The 27,580-nt window shown below is 39.4% G+C and overlaps 3 protein-coding genes and 1 long non-coding RNA gene across 8 annotated transcripts; 2 read left to right on the forward strand and 2 right to left on the reverse strand.

Moving 5' to 3' along the window:
* Positions 1-4,776: 4,776 nt before the first annotated feature.
* On the reverse strand, positions 4,777-6,286 carry LOC121792918. The gene is made up of 2 exons (XR_006048958.1): positions 5,404-6,286; positions 4,777-5,213 (listed from the first exon to the last, which is right to left on the reverse strand). It is a non-coding gene; the product is annotated as an uncharacterized LOC121792918 (long non-coding RNA).
* LOC121792915 lies at positions 4,823-12,756 on the forward strand. 2 transcript variants are annotated; one of them, XM_042191052.1, is made up of 8 exons: positions 4,823-5,144; positions 7,169-9,991; positions 10,072-10,233; positions 10,331-10,510; positions 10,693-10,887; positions 11,257-11,355; positions 11,439-12,035; positions 12,132-12,756. In XM_042191052.1, the coding sequence occupies exons 2-8, from the start codon at positions 7,175-7,177 to the stop codon at positions 12,492-12,494; spliced, it is 4,413 nt and encodes a 1,470-aa protein (XP_042046986.1). In that variant the 5' UTR covers positions 4,823-5,144; positions 7,169-7,174; the 3' UTR covers positions 12,495-12,756. The 2 variants fall into 2 exon arrangements, with proteins under 2 accessions (XP_042046986.1, XP_042046985.1); XM_042191051.1 differs by lacking the exon at positions 4,823-5,144 and adding an exon at positions 6,911-7,025.
* Positions 12,757-17,069: 4,313 nt separating this feature from the next.
* Positions 17,070-22,785, forward strand: LOC121792916 (squamosa promoter-binding-like protein 16). 4 transcript variants are annotated; one of them, XR_006048957.1, is made up of 12 exons: positions 17,070-17,302; positions 17,834-18,422; positions 18,578-18,768; positions 19,020-19,753; positions 19,849-19,923; positions 20,010-20,117; positions 20,201-20,312; positions 20,490-20,625; positions 20,699-20,843; positions 20,920-21,486; positions 21,564-22,321; positions 22,644-22,785. XR_006048957.1 is itself a non-coding variant. In XM_042191054.1 (11 exons), exons 2-11 carry the CDS (start codon positions 17,881-17,883, stop codon positions 21,981-21,983), a joined length of 3,030 nt encoding a protein of 1,009 aa, XP_042046988.1. In that variant the 5' UTR covers positions 17,070-17,302; positions 17,834-17,880; the 3' UTR covers positions 21,984-22,518. The 4 variants fall into 4 exon arrangements, 3 of the variants coding, with proteins under 3 accessions (XP_042046988.1, XP_042046990.1, XP_042046989.1); XM_042191054.1 differs by lacking the exon at positions 22,644-22,785 and having other exon boundaries at positions 21,564-22,518; XM_042191056.1 differs by lacking the exon at positions 22,644-22,785 and having other exon boundaries at positions 19,116-19,753; positions 21,564-22,518.
* Positions 22,490-23,775, reverse strand: LOC121792917. The gene is made up of 2 exons (XM_042191057.1): positions 23,277-23,775; positions 22,490-23,080 (listed from the first exon to the last, which is right to left on the reverse strand). Exons 1-2 carry the CDS (start codon positions 23,617-23,619, stop codon positions 22,584-22,586), a joined length of 840 nt encoding a protein of 279 aa, XP_042046991.1. The 5' UTR covers positions 23,620-23,775; the 3' UTR covers positions 22,490-22,583.
* Between the last annotated feature and the right edge of the window lie 3,805 nt (positions 23,776-27,580).

The raw sequence follows: 27,580 nt of genomic DNA on the forward strand, positions 1-27,580 counted from the left end.
CACTTGTGTTAACAAGTTTCTCTCTTCTTTTACTACAAATTTCATTTCTACTTAATGGAGAACGACATAACCTCCCCCGGCACGAGCGAGTAACTGACTCCGACGTTTCCCGCCGAACTGGAGGGAAACCCTAGCGGAAATGCGCCAATGGTTCCGGCAATGTCGGGGATGGGTGGAATGGGTGGTATGGGTGGGATGGGTGGTATGATGTCCCCTTACTTCGGTATGTACAATTGGATGGGTGAGATGGGTGGTATGATGCCCAGGGCAGCGGTGATGGGAGCATGACCCCAAATATGATGGGGGGGATGGGGATGGGGGCATGACCCCAAATATGATGGGGATGGGTGGGATGATGCCGGGGATGATGCAGACCATGCCTGGTGGAGGGGGTGGCAGGGGCCCTGAACCACTAGCTGACGATGTCTATCGCCCGGTTATCGATATGCTGTCTACTGATACCCCCTCCAGTTTTGTTCCGGAGACTCAGTTCACCGGCGTGGAAACTTTCTCTTTTGAGGAGTTGGGGCTATCTCTAATCAGGGAGACTCCCGATGATGTGGGGACAGCGGCAAGGGACAGGGGCAAGGGTCGTGGCAGGGGCAAGGGAAAGGGGAAAGCCACTGGCTCTTCCTCGCGAACGGTGGCTGAGGAGGAGGATGATGAGGAGACGGGAAAGCGGACGGTCTGGAGCGTGTGGGAAAACGTCGCGCTTTCGAAGGCTTGGGTTTCAATAGTCGAGGATCCCTATGTGGGTGCTAACCAGCATATTGACAAACTGTGGCATCGCGTAGCTGAAGCCTACCTCACACACAAACCGGCTGGGGCGAAGAGTCGCGTTCCCAAACAATGCCGGAAACAGTGGGAGCGATTGAGGCCTAAGCTTAGTCGATTTGCCGGCCTCTACCAAAACAATCTCCGCCAGGTAACCAGCGGTATGTCCGAGGAGGATGTGAAGAACCGTGCCCTGGCGCAGTACCCCGACAGATCTTTGAAGTTCAAAGATTTCGACCAGTGGGAGTCCTATCTTGTGGTGAAGGATTCCCAAAAGTTTTGTGGGGGTGTTGAATCGGGCTGGCAGAAGCGGGCGAAGATCAACGCTTCCGGTGAATACAGCAGCAGTGTTGGTTCGCACGAGCTCCCAGAAGCCGAGGAAGTGTCCCCGCTACCTCAATCAGACTCCCGCCGGCGTCGTCGCCCGATTGGGCAAAAGGATGCGCAGCGGAAGGCTAGGGGAAGCAGCAGCGGGTCGTTCGAGGTCCAATCGGAGGCCCCTGCTCCCCCAGAAGAGTACGACCGTCTCGCCCGCGCGCAGATAACGACTAGCTTTGTCCGGACCATGCATAGGTGGCATAGCACGACAGATCCTGTGTACAAAAGGATGTTGAAGGATGTCATCGATGGATGTCGGCGCGATTTGGGCATGCCACCCATTGGAGATGATGGCGCCGAGATTAGCGGCGGGGACGACGGGGGCGGCACGGGCGACGGCGAAGGCGGCACGGACGACGAGGAGTGAGCCAAGTCAAAAATTTTATTATGTAATTTTTTCTTTTTTATTATGTAATTTTTTTTCTTTTTTTTATGTAATTTTTTTAATGAAGCATTTGCAATTTTCCTGTATTCCGTGTCAAAATTATAATTCCGTTACGTATATTCGTGAATTTATGATTTTTTTTATTGCGGGAAGTCCTAGTAGGAAGGGCGATGGGAAGGGCGGATTGTGAAGGGGATGTCCTAGTGACGTGGCAGTGGGATGGGAAGTCCTAGTGACGTGACATGAGGTGTTTTTGGGAAGTCCTAGTGGATGTCTTAGTGGGACATCCGCCCACTAGAGATGCTCTAAGTTTCTTTGAATATAGATGATTATATTATACTCTATATATTAGTTCCGATACGTCACTTTTTTTCGTGAATGATCTTAAATTTCAAAATATATAGTTATATGATTTATTTTATAGCAATTGATATTTATAAGTATGCTTATATCTTTATTCATAATTGGCATGTTTTGAAGGATTCACCGACATATTTACATATTTGACAGGTGTTAAATTATTTTTAGCTTGGGGTCGACCCGCCATTCACCAAAAAGAGTAAAATTTTACAGTCGGATATGATGAGGAAATTGAAATACTTTTACTTATTATATGCATGTTTTGCTCTATTCGCCGACATGTCTTAATATTTGACTTTTATATGATATTTCCTCCGTCCCATGTTACTTTCACTGTTACTTTTCGGCTCATTACAAACTCCTTACATTATTTATAATTTAAGTTAGAATTAATGCATTTAATTAATATGTTAGTTTAAGTTAAGAGCTCATTTATTAAGTGATGTCTCATTACACTTAAAATTCTAATATAATTACACTAAAAAATCAATCACAGATTTACGGCCTAAAATAAAAAGTGCGAGTAACATGGGACGGGGGGAGTAGATTATGTGTATTGTATTATTGTTAAAAGTTATTTTTAGCCCGAGATTGCTTGTTTTATTCACCAAAATGAATTTTTATTGTTAGATGTGAAGGGGTTGGCAGCAGAAGCATGCATCAAATTGATCACATAATAATTCTGATCTATTTAGCAGATTATTTAGACAAAATCTATTCGCATAATTATCACATGTATCATGCTCATAACTTGAATTTAATCATGTTTTAGCGTAATTGAAACCTAAAACATGTTTACTACGGAGTTAGCCAATTTACCTCGTTAATTCTCCAAATAATCGAAGTTGGCTAGCACTTTCTCCAGGTGAAGATCTTGAAAACTAAACCACGGATCTTCTGACTGGTTTTCGGATTGTATGCTGATATCAGTGTGAGCTGATCTCACCAGAATACTAGGACTTAAATAAAAAAGACAAAAACTGCTCACGGAGGGAGCTGAAAAATCGTCCCTCTTGTGCAAGGAGAGGGGGACGAAAATTTGGAGAAAATATTAAGTGTATTTTCTATCTCCTTTATTCTCATATTTATATTAAGTCACATATTGGGCTCAGTCAGAGATCTATGGAAGAATTTTGATATGGCCTCCCCCAATTAGCTTTTTACTAATTAAATTGAACCCACAATTTAATATAAGCTGATATTGCAATATTACGAGCAACCACTACAGAAGTAATATTGCATTGCCCATCCAAATCCGAAATTACCTGTATTTCGAGTTTCCATTTGTTTGTCGTTCATTTCTCGTGCTTAGGATAGAAACGTCCATTAATTAATTAATGTCTGCTATGAACTTAATTAATTAACATATTATTAATTCCAAGAGTGGACTTAGCAAGAAACGATTATTTATTATTCATAGAGTAATCAAACTCCAACTAGCTAGGTTCCGAATAATAAAACCTTGTTTCGAGCTCCTCTTGTGGATGTTATCAAACGAGATTCACCTCGCGCACGATTCAATATAATAGCAATCCTAGTACCGCTAGATATCAATCACCACTACCTAATATACCAGGATTCTTGGGTTGCGAAAAACCCGCACCTTTTGGTAAGTCAAAGTAGTGCATAATCAATACCGTATGCTCAATGCTAACATACATTGATTAAGAAATTAATTATCAAGACCTCGTCTTTCAGTAGATAGCATAAAGACTCGTCTTGTTGTTAGATCCAATTCAGTGTTATACCACACCAATGTCATCTTATTTCAGTAAGGCTTAGAAATATGCGAACTAACATCGCAACATTTCACGATAGGTAGTCTAGGCCTATCTAGGTTGTGAAATTCTTATTTTTCTTTGTTCAGAACTGACTGTGTTACCTTAAAGTGGACGACGCCCACAACCGGTCTACTAAAACAAAGACTTAGATTTTGTTATGTTACTTATACATTTAAACATGCAATAAACTTCTATTAAATGTAAAACATAACAACATTATGACAAAAATAATCTATTGCATCCATTAAAAATAAAATATAGAGTTTTACAGTATTCAATCACTCAGAAGATGATTTCTAGTATACAAATTCTAAAAAGATTGTATTGTGAAAATTGGAATAGATTTAAAGACATGTGCGCTATTCTAAAGTGATTTATCAAAAACCATAATATCCTTTAATTAATTTCGAATGTTATTGCTGTGCACAATACATGAAATTATTTTGCATTTTTTGTTTTTTTTAGTAAGCACTACTATACGGAATAGAGTGTTTGATTTAATAAATAGAAAATAAAACCAATTACCGACAAATGAATTTGCTCTTTACATGAAATTCGAAGTAAATTCATCAAAAACCAAATGTCTTTATTCTTTCATTGTTTTGTCACGAGGTACTAAATTAAATCCTTTTCTCTATGGTTATTTGTTATGTTTTTTTGGAAATTTTATTGTGTTAGAGGAATATTTCAAGATATGTAAAGTAAATTGCGTATATGCCACCACAATTTGGTCAATGGTCATGAATGAAATTGAATAATTTACATTAACCTTACTTCAAATTTAGTTACAATAAATGTTATAATGGTGCTTAATTGGTCGGAAAAAAACAAAAAAGATGAAAAATAGAAACGATAGCATCCACGTGAACTCTGGGCGCGTTGAATCTATATCCGAATCGGATCAAACCACTTTTTTGCGAACGCGTTAATAAAAATGTCGATCTTACGTAACTAGATTTTTCAGTTAGATTCGATTTTAATCATATAATTAAATATCATTGCTTTCCTCTTATATAATGGAAAAGTCAAATGAAATTAATTATTGCAGTGAAATAAAAATTAATTAGAAAAATAAGTTAAAGTAAAAAAGAAAAAAAGTGAATTAAATTGGTATTTATTTATATTTCATTAAATCTCTATTTATAACTGTAACAGATCTGGTTTCGGACACCTTCTTCACACCGCCAAACCCATCAATCAATTCACATTTTTTTCATTTTCACACACATTCACACACCGCCACTGCGAAATCGCTCTCTCCGCCGCCCGCCGCCGCTCTCCGTGTGTGTGCGCGCGTGCAATCATCGTATGTGTCTGAGGAGAGGACGCAGTCACACATCGAGCTGTGTGTGTAATTTATACTGAAATCTGAGAATTCGGAATTCAGTCGGCATTGGATCGTGATCTGCGCGATCGGGTTATCAAATCGGATCTGGATTCTTCGCGCCGGGATCGCACATTCCGCAGTGAGTCGGCTCGTTCAATTTCTTCTGTTTTGCATCCATTGATTCGTGCGATCTTCGAATTTCAGTATTCTGTTTCGAGTTGGTTTGAATTAGGTCTAAATTGTGAGCTGAATGCTGTGATTTGCGTGTGTGTGTGGATGATCTCGCCGTCATTGATGATCGGAGTCATTTTTTTGCTTCAGTGAATGTTTTCATAGATATGAATTTGTGCTTGCTTATCTATAGGTGAACAGAAAGGGGGAAGGGAGATAGTAGATACCGCTTGCTTATTAGTGGAGTCATTTCTGCATCTATCATCATAATCATGTTCTGTTCATCTGAAATTGGCATAATCTACGATTCCACGTCTGTGAATGTGTTTTTTCACCAGGATGATAGAAAAGTAGGAAAGTGGGCCGTTGATTTGTAGCCTTTCCGTTAAAAAGGGTGACCTGAGTAATTCAAAAACGCGTAATTGAAAAAATAATATATCTTGAATTTGTCAAAGTGGGAAATGTATGTATGTATTATAAATTGTAATATTAGATGAATTCTGGTAGTTTAGATTTTAGTATGCTGCATAAAATGCAGGTTATGTAAAGTTGATTAACTTTAAAAGATGGTAATTATTATATTAATTAATCCTAATTTAATTATTTTTCCGTTCTTTGACCAAATCTGAAGTCATGAGTATTATATTGTGAAAATAAACAGATAGATAGAATTGGCGGTGGAAAAACTCGTGAAATGCTGGGGGCCCACATTCTGCCTGCTCTCTTTGCATTTCCATTTCGTTTTGCTTTTTCTGTTGGCGATTAGTAGGATTAGAATGTGATTTATTGCGAGGTATTAGTTAGGTGTTGAATTAGAGGGGTGGCTTCACGGTGAATGTCCCTCATTAAATGCTAATTTACCCAATTTCGATCTAATCTATTAAAAAGTTAAAAGTGAGTAAAAAGTTGAAACTTAAAACCTGTACTTCTTTGGAATTAGTAGCTCTGAAACTGAAAGAAACACGTCAGTTGAAATTTTGTTTAATGCGACATTGAAGAGATGTCTCATGCGATGGGAATCAATAATTTCTTAACTATTTATGTTTATTTAGTTATATATAGAAGGTGTGGAATGATAAAGTGGTGAGCGCATTTGCGTGTGAAAACTAGAAACGCAACAAAAAAGATTAGTCTTTTTCTATTTTAATCATATGGACCACAATAAAACAAAATTTTGCCACGAAATAGAAAAAGTGAAAGATGAAATTAGTACTAAGGTCCACTTTGTTTACGGGTACTCAACCCCCTTTCCGTAACGTCACCATTACTCATGCTTATCTCAACCATGTGAGAGAATTGAACTTCTTCGGGAATTTGTAATTTACAAACCAATAGAACAAATTCGAAAGAAAATTTTAGAGTATAACTTAAATCTATTGAAGGAAATTTTTTGGTGTTATGCTAAATTTTGTGACTATACAATTACGAATTATCGATAAGCACTCCATATAGTAGATTGCTTCAAGCTTACTGTAAAGTGTTAAGTTTAATTGGGCGTCCGATCAAAAAAGTTTTGATTTTTGTTACAAATTTTTATAATTACCGAAAAGATTAGGTTTGGGTATGATAACATTTAATAACGTCAGAATTATCTCAACATTTTATTTAAATATCAAATATCTTTTTCCTTGTAATTAGCAAATTAGAATATTTTTAATAGCTTTGAGGATATTATATCCTTATCCTTTATTATTATCGTCTTGTCATCAATTACTGGGTAATGGTATAAAAGATAAAATCATAAGAGAGAGTAAAAGGCAAAACCCATAATGCAGGAGCGCCCGCTTCATGAAGAGAGAGAAAAAATTGAACAAATAAGTTTTGCCATCTCAGTTTTTACCCTTTTCTGGTTAGATTTCTTATTTCCTGGACTCAATTTGAGTATTAGTTGGATCTTGATTCTTGAATGCTTTTTCATTTTAGTGTTTTATAGCTGTTTGTTTATTCATTGTCCTTTTACTGTTGATTCTGATCTGGAATTGGAAAATTCAGAAAATAATGGCCGAAACGGAGGTTTCAAATGTGGCGTCTAAAATGGTTGCAATTGAGGAGATATGTGGGTTGGACATGAGCTCTAACCAGGATATACTGAAGCCCGACAGCAACGGTAACAACCACCATAACCAAGCCAATGATCTGGATCACTCATATATTTTTGTTACTGGGGCTGATGGCCTCCCTGATGATACTCTCGATGACAAGGGTGTGGCTATTGGGGGTTCTAGTGTTCCGCCTCCACCTGAGGATTCCCAATATAAAAAAGTTGGTGAATTTTGTGAGGAAGCTCCACACCTGATTGAGGGGGAGAGTGGGGAAGTTAGGCCGAGCAATGGGCACTGTCACCTAGTAAATTATATTACCTGCAATCATGAGAGTTCCCATGAGAATGGACAGGGGGTCCAAGTTTCTGTTACTGACTCTGGGGAGTTGAATGCTAATAAAATTGAAAGTTCGTTGGAAGCTGAAGTTGAACTTGTGGATTCAGATGGAATAAGTGAGAGCTTGGCAAAAGTTGAGGGGTTCCACGTTTCTGTTGCTGATCCTCAGGAGGTGCATACTGGGAAACCTGGAAGTGTGGCAGAAGCTACTGTTAAGCAAGTTGAGGATTCAATTTCAAACGGAAAATCTGAAAGCATGCCGGGAGCTGAGGTAGAGAAGGCTGTTGATCAAAATGGAGGAATTGAGGCCGTGGAAGATGGCGAACAGGAGAATGTTGATGGTGTTAAAATAGCAGAGACCCCTCCTTGTCTTGTTGAGAATCAGGAAACTCAAGTTGGGGCTTTAGAGTTGGTAGCAGAAGTAGAAGAGAATGGAGAATCACGTAACAATTTTTCGAACATCAATGGTTCCCACAGTCCCAATGATGGTGAGAATCAAAGTAACACAAGTGTAACTGAGGCATTGGTACAACAAAGCTCTCAAGACATGGTTGTGGATGAAGATAAGCATGATTTGCAAAATGTTTCTATGGAGACTGAGAATGATGCAAAACCGACCTCAGAAGCTGCAGAACATGAAGTTCCTACATCAACTTCGCTGGGTTTGGATTCAGAACCGTTTTCAGTTTATAATATGGACAAGATCCTTGAGGAGGAGGCGAAGACAGACTTGAGCTCGGATGTACTTGAAAATCAACAGGGTGACTCTGGGTTTAGCAACATTGCTCAAGATATGGTGGGAGAAACAGATGATCTAAAACCTGTTGTGAGTAGTACTGATTCTCATGTGCAAACTACTCGTGACTTGGTTTTAGAAGAAAACAATGAGGACTTGCCTGTACCTGAAGTTGATAATGGCGCACAATATCATGAAGAATCACAGGAACTCCAGGCTCTATGCAATGCTGATTCTCAAATGCTAACCACTTGTGACTTGGTCTTAGATGAAAAAAATGAAGAATCATCTGTATCCGAAGTTGAAAATGTGGCTAAATGTGATGAGAAATCAGAAGAACCTGTGGTGAGCAGCACTGCTTCTCAAGTGCCAAATAGTCGTGAAATGGTTTTAGAAGGAAAAAATGAATACTCATCTGTATCTGAAGTCGAAGATGGTATTCAATGTCATGAAGAATCTCAGGAGCAACCTGTGCTGAGTAGTTCTGATTCTCATGATGAAACTACTAGTGACTTGGTTTTAGAAGGAAAGAAAGAGGACTTGCCTGTATCTGTATCTGAAGTTGAAGATGGTATTCAATGTCATGAAGAATCTCAGGAGCAACCTGTGCTGAGTAGTTCTGATTCTCATGATGAAACTACTAGTGACTTGGTTTTAGAAGGAAAGAAAGAGGACTTGCCTGTATCTGTATCTGAAGTTGAAGATGGTATTCAATGTCATGAAGAATCTCAGGAGCATCCTGTGGTGAGTAGCTCTGATTCTCATGTTGAAACTGCTAGTGACTTGGTTTTAGATGGAAAGGAAGACGACTTGTCTGTATCTGTATCTGAAGCTGACAGTGGTTCTCAAAATACCAAAGGATCTCAGGAACAACCTGATGTTTCTGGAGTATCTGATGATACTTTGCCATCTGAAACCTCAACTGAGGTTTCTGTCCAAACTGAATGCTATCCAACAGCAGATGTTCATGGACCTCAAAGTGAATTTGAAGTTTCTGATGTTGCAGAAATTGGAAAATTCTCTTCTCCTTCAGTTGCTGGTCTAGAATCACAAATCATTGAGCAAGTAGTTCCTGCTCATGACAGTGGGATAAGGTGTACTGTAGAGGAGGCAACCTCAGGATCTGACTGTGTGCTTGACATGGTGGGTCCAGAAAAGGAAATAGCTTTCGAAGTTGGTGAGGCGCATTCTGAGTCTACAGTCTCAAGTGGGAAATCAGAAGTTGGAGATAGCTCACCAGAAACACTTGATGTGAAATTGGAACCTGATGGTCATGTTCCTGACTTTTCTGCCATTAACAGTGTAGAAATGATTGATGATTTGACTGTCTCTTGTAGAACCGATAATTCTGATAGTTGTAATGCTCGTGTAGTGGACCTTGAGTTGGATGTAGATGGTGTTGAAGATGTGGCAGATCAGCTGGCAGGTGCTCCAGAGAACCTGCTGGTGCAAGAGAAAGAGAACACTGAGAATTCTCAGAACGAAGAGACCTCTGTGTCTTCAGCAGGGGTGTCCACTACAAGTACTACTGATGTAGAAGACAACAGTATCAAGACTAAAACAAAGCCATTCAACTTTCTGATTAGGACTCCAAGATTTGATGATGAAAGTCTTAGAGAACAAATCAGACTTGCAAAGCTACAAGTTGATGAGACGACAAGGCTCAGGGATGCTATTCAACTTCAAATCCAGGAGAAAAGAGTAAGACATATATTTCTCAACTTCCTCTATTAGTTGATTTCAAGAATTATGCACTTATATTTTTGAGTTCTCCAATTTAGCTGGCCAACACTCAGATTCATGGTATCGATTATGAGTATGCCAAGAGTGAAGGCAGGAATAATCGAAAGTTAGTCAGGTCAAAGCGCACAGAAATAGATTCTCTTCAGTCTGTGATTAACAAGGCAAAGAATGCATTATCTATTGAGGATATTGATAAACAGGTATGCATTCTCCTACCCACAACTTCACATGTTGTATTGTAATCGTAACATTTACTTGTGTGCTTTTGTAATGTCTGAATCGTGTACCTTTCACCAGATACATGATATGGAACATATGATACAACATGAGACTCTTCCCTTGAAGGAAGAAAAACAATTTATTCGTGAAATCAAGCAACTGAAGCAACTTCGTGAACAATTGTCTTCTAACATGGGTAGCCAAGATGAAATCAAGAAGGCTCTTGAGCAGAGAGAGGAGACTGAAGAGCGCTTAAAGGTTTGATGATCTCTTTATTTATGCAATAAGTTTAATAAACCGTACTACCTTAGTTATACTCTTCCCCTTTGTTACAAGACTCGAACCTTATCGAAAGATATATGCATAATTATCTTGTGCTAGAAGTTCAGTAGAACAGAAAGGTCTTTTGTGTTTTCTGAAGTGGACTGGGGAATGTGCAGATTCTAAGGAAAGAGCTTGATGTTCTAAAGAGTAGAGTTGTAAAGGCTGAAGCAACTGCTGTGGAAGCTGGCAAAAAATATGATGATGAAAACAGGAAGGTTAAGGAACTCCAAGCTCAGTTTAGGGCTGCCAATGATGTCCGACAAGAAGCCTATGCTCAGTGGCAGGATTTGAGAAAAGAACTCACCAAAAAGGTAATGGGCATCCCCACTTGTTTAAGTATTTTATTATGAGAGAATTGCCTGTACATTGTGATTGATTCTGTATTAGTTAGAAAGGCGTATGCATCCATGCACCATAAGCTTTTGAAAATCCTACTTTTTCCTCTTTGTAGTATTTTGAGAATAAACTCAAACAGTGAAATATAATGAATTCTATGATAATCAAAGTAGTTTTTGGAGTTATCTTAATGCTATGATCAAACTAGTTGCATAGATTCTCGTTAAACTATGTCAAGGAGAAGTTTGTGTGGATTGAATAGTTTAAATTCTTCTTCTTCTTTTCTTATTTGGTTGAAAATAATGGTAAAGTGGCCCAGTGTAATTAAATAATTGAAAATGCAGAGCAAATACTTCTTCAAGTACAAGGATGCTGCTGCTGTTGCCAGCAATTATGCATATAGCAGGGATACAGAAGCACTTTACCTCTTGTGCATGAATCAGGCAAGTTTCGGAATTGAACCCCGAGCAGCAGTCGATGTTTCAAATATGCCTCCTAACTTTCTGCACACATCTTGATTTTATAGGTTGAAAGTTTTATGGAGCTGTGGAATACGAACCCTGAGTTCCGTAGCGACTATGCCAAGTTCAATGCAAGGAGTAATGTCCGGAGATTCGGGACTTTGGATTGTCGTTCACTTGGACCTGACGAGGTACCACCTGTCGTACCCAGTTATGCTAACGAGAGAGGTAATAAGAGGTTGGTGGTCTTAACACCAGTCAAGGTTGATCTAGCGCAACAAGTTCCAACTATGGAGCTAAATCAAAAAATACCTACTGAGAAAATGACTGTAGATAGTAAATCAACTAAGAAAGTGACAGAACCCAAGAACCAGAATGTAGTAAACGCGCCTGCTGTCACTGTACAAGAAAACGGGCCAGATACTCATACTGTAAGCCACCTTGCTGATATGGAGCCGGTCAAATCTAAGGAGGAGATTGAGTTGATAAGGAAAGCGGACGAACTGAGAAGAGAGGAAGACGCAGCAAAGCTGAAAGAGCAACGCCGCTTGGAGGCACTTGCAAAGGCCAATGAGGCACGCGAAAGGAAGAAGCGGCAAGCAGAGAAGATGCAGCAAAGAGCAGAACTGAAGACACAGAAGGAGGCAGAACAGAGAGAAAAGGTAAAAAAAAGAAAAAAAAACTAATTTCGTCTACACCCCTCGGTTTCCTTCCACCTTTCTGATTACTTAATCTGTACATGCATACAAATTATGCAGGAGAGAGAGAAGAGACTGAGAAAGAAGGAAAGGAAGAAGGCTGTAGGAACAGACGCTAATGATATCACCAACAACAACTGTGAAACAGCAGCAAGCTCTGAAAGCGCAGCTGAGAATAGCAAGGACGTAGATGTGAAGGAGACGACTACTGCAACGACCAAAAAGGCTCAAAAGCCTTGGCTGGCTGCGAAGCACAGCAAGGGAAAATCCATCCCCCCACCTCTTCGAAATAGGAACAAGAAGAAACTGCAGCAGTGGATGTGGGTGGGCATCACAAGCATCATTATTTTAGTTCTTTTCTGGCTGGGAAACATGGGTATGTTCTCCAACGTTGCTCTCAAGCGCCGAGCCCCCGTTTACTAACTTTCTTTCGCCTCAGCCAAGCCGGATATAATCACGGGTTTTTCGATACAGATAGAGCCGGATTCACATATTTTCATCCCCTATTCGGATCAACCATCTTTATTTAGCTTATAGTTATGGAATATATCTGAGTTTTTATAGTTTATATACAAGACAGGTTGATAGTGAGAGGTTGTCTTGATTTGTATGGTACATAAACATTTTAATGGTGGTGTTGTCTGGAAACTGCCACTGGGTATACTATGATACAATTGGTTGTTCACTTTCTCTTCTCAATTCCATTTAAGCACAGTTTCAACTCTATTTTCTACTACTCCGTTAGATAGTTGTCTCATTTTGTCATTTCAGGAGGTCCGTCATTTTCAAATTCATATTTTTTGGAAGTCATGCCTGCGAAAATGGGATTCCTAATTGTGGATGAATATATAGTTTTAAGATTGAGTTAAACTAGTTTAACCTGTAATAGGCCAGTAATATAAGCTCAAAACTTTATGAGTAGGTTTTTGTAGGTGTTCGTAATTTCGGCTTTACTTTTGAAAAATTCATAAATTAGTTGATAAATCCTAAATCTTCTGAATTGTATTTACAAACATTCATAAAATAATTGATATTGTCATTGCTAACAAAGAATTAATTGATACGTCTCATAAAATAATTGATAAAAGAAAAGATACATCTATTAAATGTTTTTTCACTATTAAAAAGGAATTGGGTTCATTGCTCCTGCACCAAACGCGCGCACACATATGCATAAATAATTGAAGGAGTTATTAGTATTATTGAAAAAAGTCCATGTGAAGTCACAAAAAAATTATGAGACTTTAACCTACACAAGTTATTTCCAATTACAACCAAAATAAGCCTTTTTTTTCTCATGAAAATATTCGTTCAAAATTCATTTGGAATTCATTTATAGTGTGTTTGATATAATGAAATTGAATTTTTATGAAATTAGATAAGTTATACTACTCTAATTAAAGTCCAATTCATATTGTAGTAGAATTAAGTAATCAGAATAATTTGTAGTAGAATTAAGTAATCAGAATAATTTATACAATTCTAATTCTAATTCTAATTCTAATTCTAATTCTAATTCTAATTCTAATTCTAATTCTAATTCTAATTCTAATTCTAATTCTAATTCTTTGTTTTTGTTCAAGTGAATTATTTATTTGATTTTTGTGTGTAATGTGTGCATTAAGGTTGTGTGCGCGCTTTGTGTATGGGTGAGAGTATGCGGCATGCGGGTGTGCATGAGTGAATGTAATTTATAAATAAATTTTCGTAAGTTTTAACCTTTATTTTGACAATAAAATTCAAATCATAAAATTTAAATTTATATATATTTAGTACTCCACTAAATAAGAGCATCTCCAATGGCTGCGTCAGCGTAGGCACGCCGATTTTTTGCGGACGCCGGTGCTGACGCCGAACCATTGTAGCCGGCGTCAGCGAAACCGGCGTCAAAATCGGCGTGCCTACGCCGATTCTTGGTATGACGCCGATTCTCACGGCGCCATTGTAGGCCCCAAATCGGCGTCAGACCGGCGTCAGAATTTTATTTTTTTTTTAATTTTTTCGAAACACTATATATACTCGCTTTAGACGTCGAGTATTCTCTCTACCTTAATTTCTGTACAAGATCAACAACGAGAAATGAGTAATGCCGGTGGTGGGGATGCTGATGAGTACGAGCGTATGATGAACGAAGAGCTAGATGCCTATACGAACGGTGAGGTTGATCGATGGTTGGAGAGTTAAATTTTTGTATTTTTTTAAAAAATTAATGTACTTTTTTTTATATTATTGTACTTTTTAAATTTTTAATAGTATTATTCAATTTTCTGTATTTGTCTCGTAAATTAAATTCCGTATGTTGCTACGTCTGTAAATTAAATTATATAATTGTTATTAGTGGTGTGGATAGGCTATGTGAGGGCTATTGCATGTCTAGTTGCATGTCCAGATGATGTGGCAGGAGGATTTTAGTGCAGATGATGTGGCAGTGAGAAGGCTATGGGAGGGCTATTGCATGTCCAGAACCATTGGAGATGCTGTAATGGATTTAGAATTATAATTTAAAATCTAACTTTACATCTTGAATTTTATGGTACCAAATGCACCCTTAGTAAAACGGATGCTAAAAACATGAAAATGACGATATAAGTAGAAACATTACCAGATTACGACTCAAATCATACTTAATCAAAACAGATAATTCATTCAAAACCTACAAAATATTTAATTCGAGTTTGATTGTTTCAAACCTTAATTGAGTCTACTTAACTTAGCAATATTCTTCAATAGTAAATCTATAAAACTGATTCCAAATTCAACTCAAAGCTTAAAAGAACTCTCCTATTCAAGAAATTAATGTGATTTCTCAAAGCAATATCGCTTGAAAATAACAAGAATTGGAGCGAACAAGAAAAAGAGAGGGAACCGAATAGGTAAAAATAAGTGTCTGACAGCATCTCCAATGGTAATAGGCCAGTCATGGACCATTCATAGGCTAGCCACAAACTCCTCCAGCCACATCATCAGCACTAAAAACTTCTCCTGCCACATCATCAGGACAAGCAATTAGACAAGCAATAGGCTAGCCACAATAAACAAAATTATAAAAAACAAATAATTAACAATCACACAAAATACAGAATTAAATTTACGACACAGATACGGGAAAATTCAATGATAATAGTAAAATTAAAAAAAAGTACATTAATTAAAAAAATTACATTAATTTAAAAAAAAACCCTCTTCCACACACGAGCCCCCGCCTCTGCCTCACTCCTCGTGACCGTCGCCGTCGCCGCCGCTATCCGGGACCCCCAAATCTACGTCATCTGAGCCCCCCAACTGTGCCGAGGCGGCATCCAAATCGACCTGCATACTCTCGAGCATTGAGTGAAGAAACCTCTTCTCCACGGGTCAGTTGCCGCCCTTCATTCAGCTAAGATCTTGTGCAGCTGAGCCCGCGTTTGTTGACGCGCGAAGAAGGCGAGCTCGGTTGGCGACTTGCCATCAGGGGGATGCCGACTGGACCTCCTGAGCGACCCCCCTCACTACCTGTTGCGCCCGCCTTTGACCAACCGGGCGAGTGCGGCGAGTAAACGATGGAGGGGACGAGAACTCCTGAACATCCTCGGGGAGGTTGTGGGAACCGTCACTACTGCCGCTGTAATCACCGGCATAGTTCAGTCGCTGCTTCTTCGGCCAGCCAGCATCGACACCCGCCCGAAACTTCTCGAAGTCCATTAGCACCTCATAGCAGTTCCAGTAGGTGAACTCCTTATAAAGCCCGGGCACGAGGAAGACTTTCTCCGCTATCCTCCTGCAGTCCTCGTCAGTTTGGCCACTGGTCTGCATGCGGAGGGCGTAAATGTACATGCCTGAAAATCGGGAGACCGCAGCCCTGATTCGGTCCACCCCTTCTGGCACTCCTCCCCGCTGTGTGGCCTCCCCTCCGGGCAAAATGCCTTGTAGGCTGCTGATATTTTAGCCCACAAGTTGACGATCCTCTGATTGTTCGAATGGATGGGATCATCGCAAACACTCACCCAAGCCTTGGACAGCACGACGTTCTCTGCATCCGTCCACTTCCTCCGTGCCGGGCTGTCGTCATCAGCCGGCTGCGACGACTCGTCCACCACCCTTTTGCCCTTCCCCTTGCCCTTCTTCTTCTTTGGTGCGTCCCGACCCTGCCCTACTCCCTCCGTTTGAACGAGAGTGTCCGCATCCTCGAGATTTATCCCCAACTCCTCTAAGGAGAAAGTCTCACACAAAGTGAACTGCGGGTCGATGTGTGCGAAGAAGCAGTAAAAAAATCAAGACTAGGGCGATAGACATTGTCCCCCCCGGCGTCCCCTGCATTCCGGGCTGCATCCCCGGCTGCCACCCCAGCATCATCTGCATCCCGGCTGCCCACCCCGACATCATCTGCATCCCGGGTTGCATCCCCGGTACCCCCTGCCCGCCCTGCATCCCGGCATACTACTCCCGGCTGCCATCCCGGACATCATCTGTTGCCAAGGGTACATGTTGTAGTACCCGGCCATCTGACCCCATCCACCTCCCACGGGTACCGTGGGAGTTTGAGACCCGCTCGTCACTGGAGTAGACTCGTTGTTGTTCTCCATTTTGCTTTATTGCTCTTGTACAGAAATTAAGTGAGAGAGAAAACTCGTTAAAACAAGCGGTTCGAATGAAAATGACGTGCAAATCGCGTATATATAGTGTTTCGAAAATTAAAAAAAAAAGTGCTGGCCGATCGCCCGCCTACAATGGCGGCCAGCCGATCGGCGAGCGCATCGGCCAGTGCTCAAAAATCGGTGTGCGCTCGCCGAAATTCTTGCTGTTTTTCCGCTCGCCGCCTATAATGGTTCGGCAGGCAGACCGGCCAGCACCGGGAATCGGCTAGCCGGTCTGCTAGCCTCCATTGGAGATGCTCTGATAGAGAGGAAAAAAGTTAGTTGGAAGGAAAAAGGAATGGGAAAGAGACAGAGAAAAAAAAGATAGTTGTAACTTGTACATGAAATATACAGACAGTTTTTGTGTCCTTTCATTTCGTTTCTCATTTCACATCCTTTGTTTCTTCTCCCTATTTTTCTATCCTTGTGCAGAAGATCTCTCCTCTGTGTTTCCCAAATTACTCAACTGGATCATGTGAAGCTCAACTCAAATTTGGAATATTTGTTCTTGAGAAGAAGGGGAAGAAGAAATCAGTTTGAAGGCTGTGAATGTGAAAGGGGGAAAAGGAATCAAATTTTGACCACCCTTTTGCAGATGAATTCAGCTGCCCCCTAAAGGTATTTTTTTTTTTCTCTTTTGTTTTTGGGGTTTATTAATTTGAAAGAACTTTGGTTAGGTAATTCATAGTCTTTGACCTAATTGGTTGTGTATTAGTGAGAATTGGAAGTTGGGAGACTGTTGTTTTGTTACTTTGAAGGGATTTGACTTTAGCAAGAAATTTGATTGAGGTTTAGGAAGAAAATGACGGTTTAGCTCCTTAAAGATTGAAATTTTCCCTGTTTCTTTTAAGTTTATGGTAGTTGTATTGTTCAATTGTAGTTTGTAATGAGAGTTGGAAGTTGGAAGAGTGTTGTTTTGTTACTTTGAAGGGATTTGAGTTTAGCAAGAAATTTGATTGAGGTTTAGGCATAAAATGATGGTTTAGTTTCGTAAAGATTTTATTTTTATCTGTTTCTTTTAAGTTTATGGTTGCTGTATGGTTCAATTGTAGTTTGTAATTCATGGAACAAAATCATGCCAGTTTTGAAGAAAGCCACCAATTTTTTTTAAAGAAGACTTGTATTTGTGTTTCCCAACACTCATTGCAGGTGTTTCTGTAGTTTCTGGGGTTGTGCAAAGTTTGGATCTTTGATAGATGGAAGAGGTAGGTGCCAGTGTAGCTTCTCCGGCAGTTTTCCACCAGCATCTGACTGCGAGATTTCGTGTTCCATATCTGATGGCTAAGAAACGCGCCCTGCCCTTTGACTCATCGAACTTTCTACCACTGAACACCGTGGAGAATTGGAACCAGAATTCCTGGAGCTGGGACAGTGCGAGGTTTGTCGCCAAACCATTGCAACGTAATGGAGGCCAAGTGGGGAGTGGCAGAGAGATTCAGCCAGTCGGAAAACAAGTGATGAGTAGTGCTCCATGTTCTACAGTTGCTGGTGGGGATGGAACTCGTAGTAGTGGTATCAATTTGGTGGAGCCACAACCTGTATCGAGGCCCAACAAAAGAGTAAGATCAGGATCGCCCGGTGGTGCTAACTATCCCATGTGTCAAGTGGATGATTGCAGAGAAGATCTGTCTACTGCTAAGGACTATCATCGCCGGCATAAGGTGTGTGAGGTTCACAGCAAAGCTGGTAAGGCCTTAGTGGGGAAACAGATGCAAAGGTTCTGCCAGCAATGCAGCAGGTTAGTATACGCGAACGAATAACGATATGCATTAACATTATGTTCGGTTATAGTCAAGTGTTGAAAATGTTAACCACATATAAAATTTGTATACATCAAGATGAGTTGTGCATTTAGACTCGATGTTTTAGCATGATATGGTTCCATGTTTCCAGGTTTCACCCTCTTTCAGAATTTGACGAGGGAAAGAGAAGTTGTAGGCGTAGGCTCGCTGGACATAACAGGAGGAGGAGGAAAACTCAACCAGAAGATACTTCTCAACAGTTGCTAGCTCCTAGTATTGGTGATAGCAATGCCGGTGATAATGGTATTCTCAATTTACTGGCGGTGCTAACTAGTGCACAAGGTATAATGTTGGCAGATTAGTGGCTTAATGATTTACTCGTTAAAACACGGTGAATAGCTCATGTGGCGGCCTTTGGTGCATTATCCGAATATTAATAGGGCGAGTGAAGCAATTTGCCACTCGGGAATTCTAAAAGGGTACAAACTATGCATGTTAAAAAAATTATTTGCAATATTTAGCATAAGAGTTATTGCCCTTTTATTCACATGTATACACTCTAAATTCTCCTTTGTTGTTTTCGGTGGCCATAGGGAACATTGTGGACAGAAACGATAAACTCCCATTAATGACCAACAAAGATCATCTCATGCAGATGCTGACTAAAATAAATTCGTTACAATTGGCAGCGAACTTGGAAGCTAAGTTGAATGGAGGTAACTCAAATCATATGTCGACGGAAAATCAGAACCGGATCAATGGGAATGCTTCTTCCGCATCAACCATGAACTTGCTTGCTGCTCTTTCAGCAACTGCAAGTGTACCATCTTCTGAAACTCAATCTCAACCGAGCACTGAAGGAAGTGACTCTGAAAAAAGCAAGTCACCATGTCTCGAAAAGCCCTGTGGATCAACAATGGACGTTCAGGAAACCTCGCCAAGCCTTCCTCTTAGACTGTTTAGTCCCTCACCTGAAGATTATAGGCCAAAGAAATCGCCATCAGACTGGAATTTTCTTTCATCCGGCAGGAGTTGTCCTTCAGAGGAGAGATCGCCTCTATCTACACCACCTTTTGTACATGATCTATTCCCAATGCAGACTTCAAGAGACACGGATAATAAGAATGACCATCTGTCAAATAGTGAAGGGGAAATTGCATGCATGGAAGCAACCACGATCAACGGATGCAGTACATCTCTTCAGCTTTTTGGAGCGCCAATCAGTGGTACTCAAGATGTTCCAGTTCATACGTCTCCATACAGAGCTGGATGTACATCTTCTTCTGTGTCTGATCATTCACCATCCAGCCAGAATTCTGATGCTGCGGTACCTCTACGTTTATTATATGTTCTTGTATTTTATTATTCTGTATCCTTATTTCGTTCGATAATTTGGGTTGAACTTGCCTTGATTTCTCATAGGATCGTAACGGTAGAATAGTTTTCAAATTATTTGACAAAGATCCAAGCCATATGCCTGGATCATTACGGTCTCAGGTCAGTGCCAATATTTTGGATTTTCTTCCTCCACAATCTTACTTCTCTGTATAATATCGAAAAACTTCATCTTGTCTCATTTCCAGATACACAATTGGCTCTCTAACAGTCCATCAGAAATGGAAAGTTACATCAGGCCTGGCTGTGTTGTTCTATCGCTGTATTTATCGATGCCATCATTCGCCTGGGATCAAGTGAGTTATTTCTATGATCGTTTTAAACTTTTGCTACTATTGACTTTGATTAACCTTCTTTTTTGCCTTTAACGTCTTTGCAGCTTGAAGAAGACCTTCTTAACTATGTGAAGTCCTTAGTCAAAGATATTGAATTTTGGGGGAATGGGAGGTTTTTGATTCATACAGACAGACAAATGGTTTCACATAAAGAAGGTAGCTCTTTTCAATTCGTTTATAATCCGGTTTGTTAACAGACGTCTCATTTTCCATGTTATTGTCTTTCTTTAAGGAGTTTGAGATTGATCCCTATTGAATTTTATGCTTAGTTGCTTTTGCTTACACACTTTTCGAAAATTTCCTTTTATCTTAATTCTGTTTTATTGATCTCAGGGAAGATTCGTCTATGCAAATCATTGAAGGCATGGAGTACACCGGAACTCATCTCAGTTTCCCCCGTGGCAGTTGTTGGTGGAAAATCGACCACTCTTCTATTGAAGGGGAGAAGTTTGAAGGCTCCGGGCACTAGGTAACTGATTGATATTTAAACAAGATTGAATCTTTCATCAATTATTTTGACTGGAAATGTTCGTAATATGCAGGATACACTGCACACATGCAGTTGGATATAATGTGAGGGACGTTCATTCGTCATCGAGCCAAAAGACTCCATACGATGAAGTTATCTTAGACGATTTTGAGGTTTATGGTGCAGCATCGAACATACTAGGCCGCTGTTTCATTGAGGTAAAACTTTATCTTGCTGTCAACATCTAGATTTTAGATAAAAGCTTTGGATCATTTTTGTCTACCCTGTTCACAGGTCGAAAATAGTCTCCGAGGGGCAAGTTTTCCGATTATCATAGCAGATAGCCCTGTCTGTCAAGAATTGAGACTCCTTGAGCCTGAGATAAATGGAACTCCTGACGTATGCAATGTCCGATGCAGGGAAGACTCCCTGCATTTTCTGGATGAACTCGGGTGGTTGTTCGGAAGAAAATATAACTCGTGCTTGTTTGAGATCCCGGATTATAGGCTCAATCGGTTCAAGTTTCTTCTTGTGTTCTCTGTCGAGCATGACTTTTGTGCATTGGTCAAAGCCCTTCTCGACATTCTGCAAGAACTCAACTCCGGTAGGAAAGGATTAGAAGAGGAGTCTCTGGAGTTGTTATCAGAAATTCACCTCCTGAACCGGGCTGTCAAAAGGAGGTGTGCGAGCATGGTTGATTTTCTTATTCATTACTCCGTTGTAGATTCCAGTGGTACATCCGAAAGGTTTATTTTCGTTCCGAACATGGCTGGACCCGGTGGTCTCACACCTTTACATTTAGCTGCTTCAGCATCGTCTTCAGATGATATCGTTAATCTACTGACAAACGATCCATGGGAGGTACTTTTCCTCTCTCCCTTACGTCCCGGATATTTAAACCGATAAGTCTTAATATCTGTTACTGACAAACTTTGTAGGTTGGGATGCATAGTTGGAATTCTGTTCTTGATGCCAACGGGCTTTCTCCTTATGCATGTGCCGTGATGAGGAATAATCATTCGTACAACGCCCTTGTTACTCAGAAGCTTGCAGATAAGAGCAACGGTCAAGTCTCTGTAACAATCGAGGATAACGTAAAAGCCTTCCAGGTTGAGATGGATAAGGAAGGAAAGACGAAATCCCACCTCAGTCGGGGTCAACAATCTTGTTCCAGGTGTACGTATGCGTACAGGACGAGGCTTCCTCGTTCCAGTGGAATGCTGCAGCGTCCATACATGCACTCAATGCTAGTCGTTGCTGCTGTTTGTGTTTGTGTGTGTTTGTTCTTACGAGGACACCCCTTTGTTGGCCGTGTTTCCCCGTTTTCATGGGAGAACCTGCAATACGGCACAGTTTAAGTATCAACATCATCGTCAGTTGATGAATCACTCACGGGGTGATGACCAAGACGAAAGCGTGATTTTTCCTAACCTGGTATCAGAGAGTGAAAAGCCGTGGTGCAATAGTTAGGTTTCCCTGAGTAAGGCCTTCGAGTAATGTGGATCTCTTTGTCGTCTGATATTCATAACTTACTTCAACGAGCGTACAAGGAGGCTGGAGCAGAGCAAGATAAGGTGAAAGAACGCTCTATGCTTTTGCCGAAGCTCATCATCATGAGCTAGTTTTCGTGGATGTTCATCCGAACTGATCGTGCTAACAACGAGGCCAACGAAACTCTCACTGGGATTGCCTCACTGTAAGACCTAGGTGTTATATAATACTAGTTGAAGAGATTAGGTGGTTCTATATACATGTTTTTCTTCATTAGTCACATTTAACTGATCTGAATCTTTGTATTCATAGTCTGAATCTTGTATTAATCCATCTGCTTTCTGTGTGTGTGTGTGTGTTTTTGAAGAGGATATATACAAACTGATTTCATTATTACAGCAATGAAGAGATTGCATAATTATACATACATTTGTTGCATTAGGCAAAGAATTGAGGAATAAAGTAAGTCATGGTTGTTGTATCCTCCTCCTGCTAATACACCTTCCTCTTACCATGTTCTGAACCAGGGCTTCTCCCATCCCTTCTCCGAGGCCCTCGATGAGGCCTCCGATGAACTCTATGACCACCTGGCCTGCGAGACGGGCTGCAGTTCCGAGGGGGCTAGGCTTCTCGGGCGTAGGTATGCCGTTGGCTTGGAGGCCGTTGATGAAAACCTTGGCGCACACCGCGTGGAGATGGTATTCGCACACGGTGCACCGATACACCCTTCCCGATCTCTTCTTGTTGCACTCCCCGCACGCCGCCGCAGCCCCGTTGCCGGCGCTCGTCGTGCTCACCGCCGGCAGCAGCCTCAGCGGGTGCGGATGAGACGGGAACCGAACCTCCGTCGTCAGCATGGCGCAGCACGGGTGCATCTGGAAGCTGCAGGCTCTGCATCGGAAGGCGAACCCTTTGCTCGACTTTCCGCAGACGCCGCACCTCGGCCACGAAATCCCGCCTTTTGCTGCATCGTGTGACACGAGCAAGCGATTAAAAAGTTAAGCTCGCCCGTTTTTTTATGGGAAAATAAACATGAAATTTTAAATGCCGTGCCACGGTGGACTCGAACTTGTGACCTTTGGTCCGAGCATCAATCACTCTAGCTAGCGCTTGGCCAACACACGTAAATAGTTGGAGAGGTGGGATTTCAGTTTATGTACCCGTTTTTGGTTTGGCGTGGAAAACGAGCTGGTGCTGGCCGTGGAACGGGTGGCTGTTCAAGACGGGAGGGGAGGCGGCGCAGAAGTCGTGCAGCTGGAAGTCGCACTGCGCGCACGCAAACCTCCGGCCTGCGCCGTACTCCTTGCAGCCGCCGCATGTGAAGAGCTCCGGGAGAGTGACTTGGAGCAATGGGTGCTCGGAGTGGGCGTAATGCAGCATCCCGTCTCCCGAGGCCGACTGCGGCGACGTCGGGAACTCGACCGCCCCCGCGGCCGGGGAGGAGGAGGAGCGTTTCATGGGGCGGAGAGAAGTTTGAGACTTGAGGGAAGTGTGGCTTCTCATTGTGTGTTGTGTTGTGTTGTGTGTGTGTTTGGATATGGGAGTGGAGGAATATTATTTATGCTGCCTAAATTAATCAAAGTGGTTGCTTTATCAAACAGGATTATTTGAAAATCCTAATGTTTCAAATATGCTTTATAAAACTATTAGTAACAATTTACGATAAACTTGATGACTACAAATTCAATCAATGTTTAATAGTAGTATCCCTCACCCTGATTGTGCACAAATCAAAATTTAAATGTTTACTAGATACCCAAGTTAAGAATAATTCTTTGCCACTTCTCATCATTTATATTGATCTTGTAATACTTTTAAAAATCTGGGATAAATTGCCTTGAACAACTTCTGGTATAGTTATCAATTTTAGAAAATAGTTAATTATATTACTCCACTTTGATAATTTTTCTCAGTTGCCTACAACAAAAAGCACATGTTAGATGTCTCCATTGTTCGTGGTATAGTCTATATTTGATCATTTTTCTTCCTGGGTGCTCAAATATTAACCTCAAATTTAAAAATAAAAAATGTTAAAGACAAGTAATATACATCAAAAGTGTGATATGTGAAGTATATTTTGAACTTTGTGAGAGAGACCAAAATTTGATAAAAAAATTATGGTTTTCGAGGATGAAGTGCAACTCAGCTGGTAAAATGTTTCTCGTTCATCAAATAGATCGGAGGTATGAATTCATCAAATAGAATCATTCTTGATCTTGTTTTAAAGTTAATATTTTTTCAAGCAATGCCAACGATTTGTCATGATTTAGGATTGGACATGACTTTCCTTAAATATCGCTTGGTTGGGAAATTTTGTCAAAAGCAATGGGGTCATAAGATGCCTATGTTTGATTCTGTTACATTAGATAAAAATAATCTTTAATCATACAAGAGAAGTAGGATTATACATGCAAGAAATTTAAAAGAGACACATGTTCTCCAAAGTCAATATTTATCTTTATGCTCAAGGAAGTTAATTGTAATTAACCAATAAAAATTGTTTATTTTCATTTCTTTGGAATTAACTAAGGATGGAAGAGAATCCAAATCTTTGAGGAGGGTTCTTATTCGATTTAAAGTGGAAGCCAATCAAGAAAAATTTTGCAGCCTTTTAACATTTTCATGTTTTAAAGCAAAGATTCATAGTTGAAGTGGGATTTTTGGGTTGTTTGTCGACCTCGTTTTTCCATTGTGTGAGTTGTAAAGCAAATTAATGTAGTGAAATTGAATCCCATCAATGTGTGATCAATAATTATTCTTTATGGTGTATCAATATTGGCTACCAAACACTATAATAAACATTGTTTGACCAAAATTAATAAATTAGTCATGACCTAACTTTTCTACCAAGCACGCCCTTAAAATATAATATTTCTATACACACTTATATATGGATATTGGATTCATCTTGGATTCAGTTACTATGTCCATTAATATTAACTTCTTATATTCTACACTCACTAAAACAAAAACAGTAGTACTATATTATACAAACAACCAACATGACCTTATACTTCCTAATATTTATGCTCAATACAAATATACAATACTATTTACAAAATTTAATTTACCACAAAATTGAAATATGGAGACACATTACCAACTTCAAAATTAAGGTACTCCTATATATGTGATTATATAAAAACTAGAATCCAATTGGCACTTGTCCTATTTTTGGATTTCAGCAGAAGTGGGCTTGGCCTGATGGGTTTATTGTTTTGGGCTTTCCGATATTCGTGATGGGCTTCCGATAAAGTGTATAATCATTGAATTCATTATGTTATGTTGCTTTTATTGTGAATAATAATAGCAAATGCACTTTCGTTTCTCTACTCTCATATAGTCATAAATTGAAGGAGTATAACTAAATTAACAAGTACGGATCATAAATAAAATAATGATGACATAGGTGGGGGTCTAGTGGTGGTTTTATATACGTGGAGTCATGTTAGGTTGAGATTTTTTAGCTTAATTGAGAATTGAGATGTATTTTCAGCCACTCATCTAAAATATTTTTTGAAATGTCAACTGCAAGTAGATTATGTCAACTCGTGAGTATTATCGGCAATAGCCTACACATCAAATGTCAATAGCATGCACATCAAATGTCAACAACTTATAGTTGACATTATATGTGTATAGTTGATATGAATTGTATATGTAGTTGACATTACATGTGTAGTTGACATGAATTGTAATGTAGTTGACAAAAAAATTAAAAAAAATAAAAAAAATTTTTTAAAAAAAAGTAAAAATAAAAAATTATTTATTGAATAAAATATACTATGAAATTACCATTCTGTCCTTTCATAATTAATTAATCTAAAAATATTTTCCATATGACAAATTCTGAACCACTCATTTAATAAAAATGAGTGGCTGATAATGCATCTCAATTCTCAATTAGGCTAAAAGATCTCAATTGATCACGACCCTATCCGTATATATAGAGAGGCAATTGCCTCTCTTGTCCCTAACAGAGGCAATTGTGAAGCTGTCACATGATATGATATGCTGGTTGATTAGTCAATACATGAAATAAATGAAATAGTACGTAGAGTTGTACGATGAATAAATATGTACATAGGTTAAGCCCCCCTTAATATCTATGCTCTTCCACATCCATTACCCATATTGGCACTTGTCTTTTCATGCCTAACATAATTTCACTCTCCCCCTTTCAAATTATTACTATTACTATTATATTCATACTCATGTTTTCTCTGAGCAAACAATTTCTTTTTATGTGATTTTATGCCATATTATTCATATATTCAGTGGAAAAAAAATAAAGTAAAGGATATAAAGTATGGTTAGAAATGTCTTTATTCGAAAGAGAGGATGTCGGTTATGCACATTTTGTTGTCAAAAATTAATTGGAAGCTAATCAATGGAAATCCTAAAGATTCGTCGAGAAAAAATAAGTGATTTATACAAAAGATAAAATATCTTAGACAAATCGTTTTTGTCGATGACTTTTATTAGTCGAATATTGAGTAGCATGTAATTGATCGAACACTATTTGAAAATGGTTCTTCTGTTCGAAAACAAAATGTTCCAAATATTTCTTGAAATTCTTGCTATCATTGAATATTTGTATCTTTATGCATCAGAATTTCAATTCATGAATCTTTTGTCCATTAAAGAAAATATATCAAATTCGAGAAGGACGTAGGGTGTGTATTTTGAAAACAATAGTAGTATTTAATTGTATAACTCAATTACACATGCAAAAAATGCCATTTTGATGGTTGACACACTCTAACATTAATTCCATATAGATTCCACTTTGGAATTAAAGCTTTGTTCAAACAATAGTAGAAATCTTGAAGTTTTATACATGCATCTCATCACAAGCTAGCCCTCTCACTCTCTCTTATCACAACATTTCTAGCTAGTAAATTATTACTAGGAAACTATAGTCCAAAAATTATGTATGGATAAAATGAGAGCATATTATAGTGATGTATGTATATAAATCATATGGTGAGATGGAGAAAGTGAGTGATGATGAAGAGCACAAAGAAAGCAACAAGTGAAGAGAGTTATTCATGATTTGTCTATTAGATCTTAGTTGGCCCATTTCATTTAATTATGGTAAGTCGTTTCATTACTTTATTCAATTACGCAATTAAGCTAATTTATCATTAACAAATTCATTCATTCCACTAACACACGTGCCCTCACACCTAAAAATCAAGAGTATTAATAACTTAGAATAACGTGTGTGAAAAGGTGAAAATTGCCGATTTTTATATGAAACACTATAGTAGTACTAGTTTTTATTCCATGTGTTGTGTATATAAATAATTAAATTAGTTAGGGTTTTATTTCAATGAGATAAATTGGAGACTTTAACCGATTTGGAGGTTGAAAAAAATGATATGTCTGTGTTTAAATTTCAAATGTTTGACTATTACCAAGAGTAAACACTTATAGTTAATGTGACACTTTCTCTTTGTTT

The sequence above is a fragment of the Salvia splendens genome, chromosome 2 (genome assembly GCF_004379255.2).
Source record: "Salvia splendens isolate huo1 chromosome 2, SspV2, whole genome shotgun sequence".
Lineage (NCBI taxonomy): Eukaryota > Viridiplantae > Streptophyta > Magnoliopsida > Lamiales > Lamiaceae > Salvia > Salvia splendens.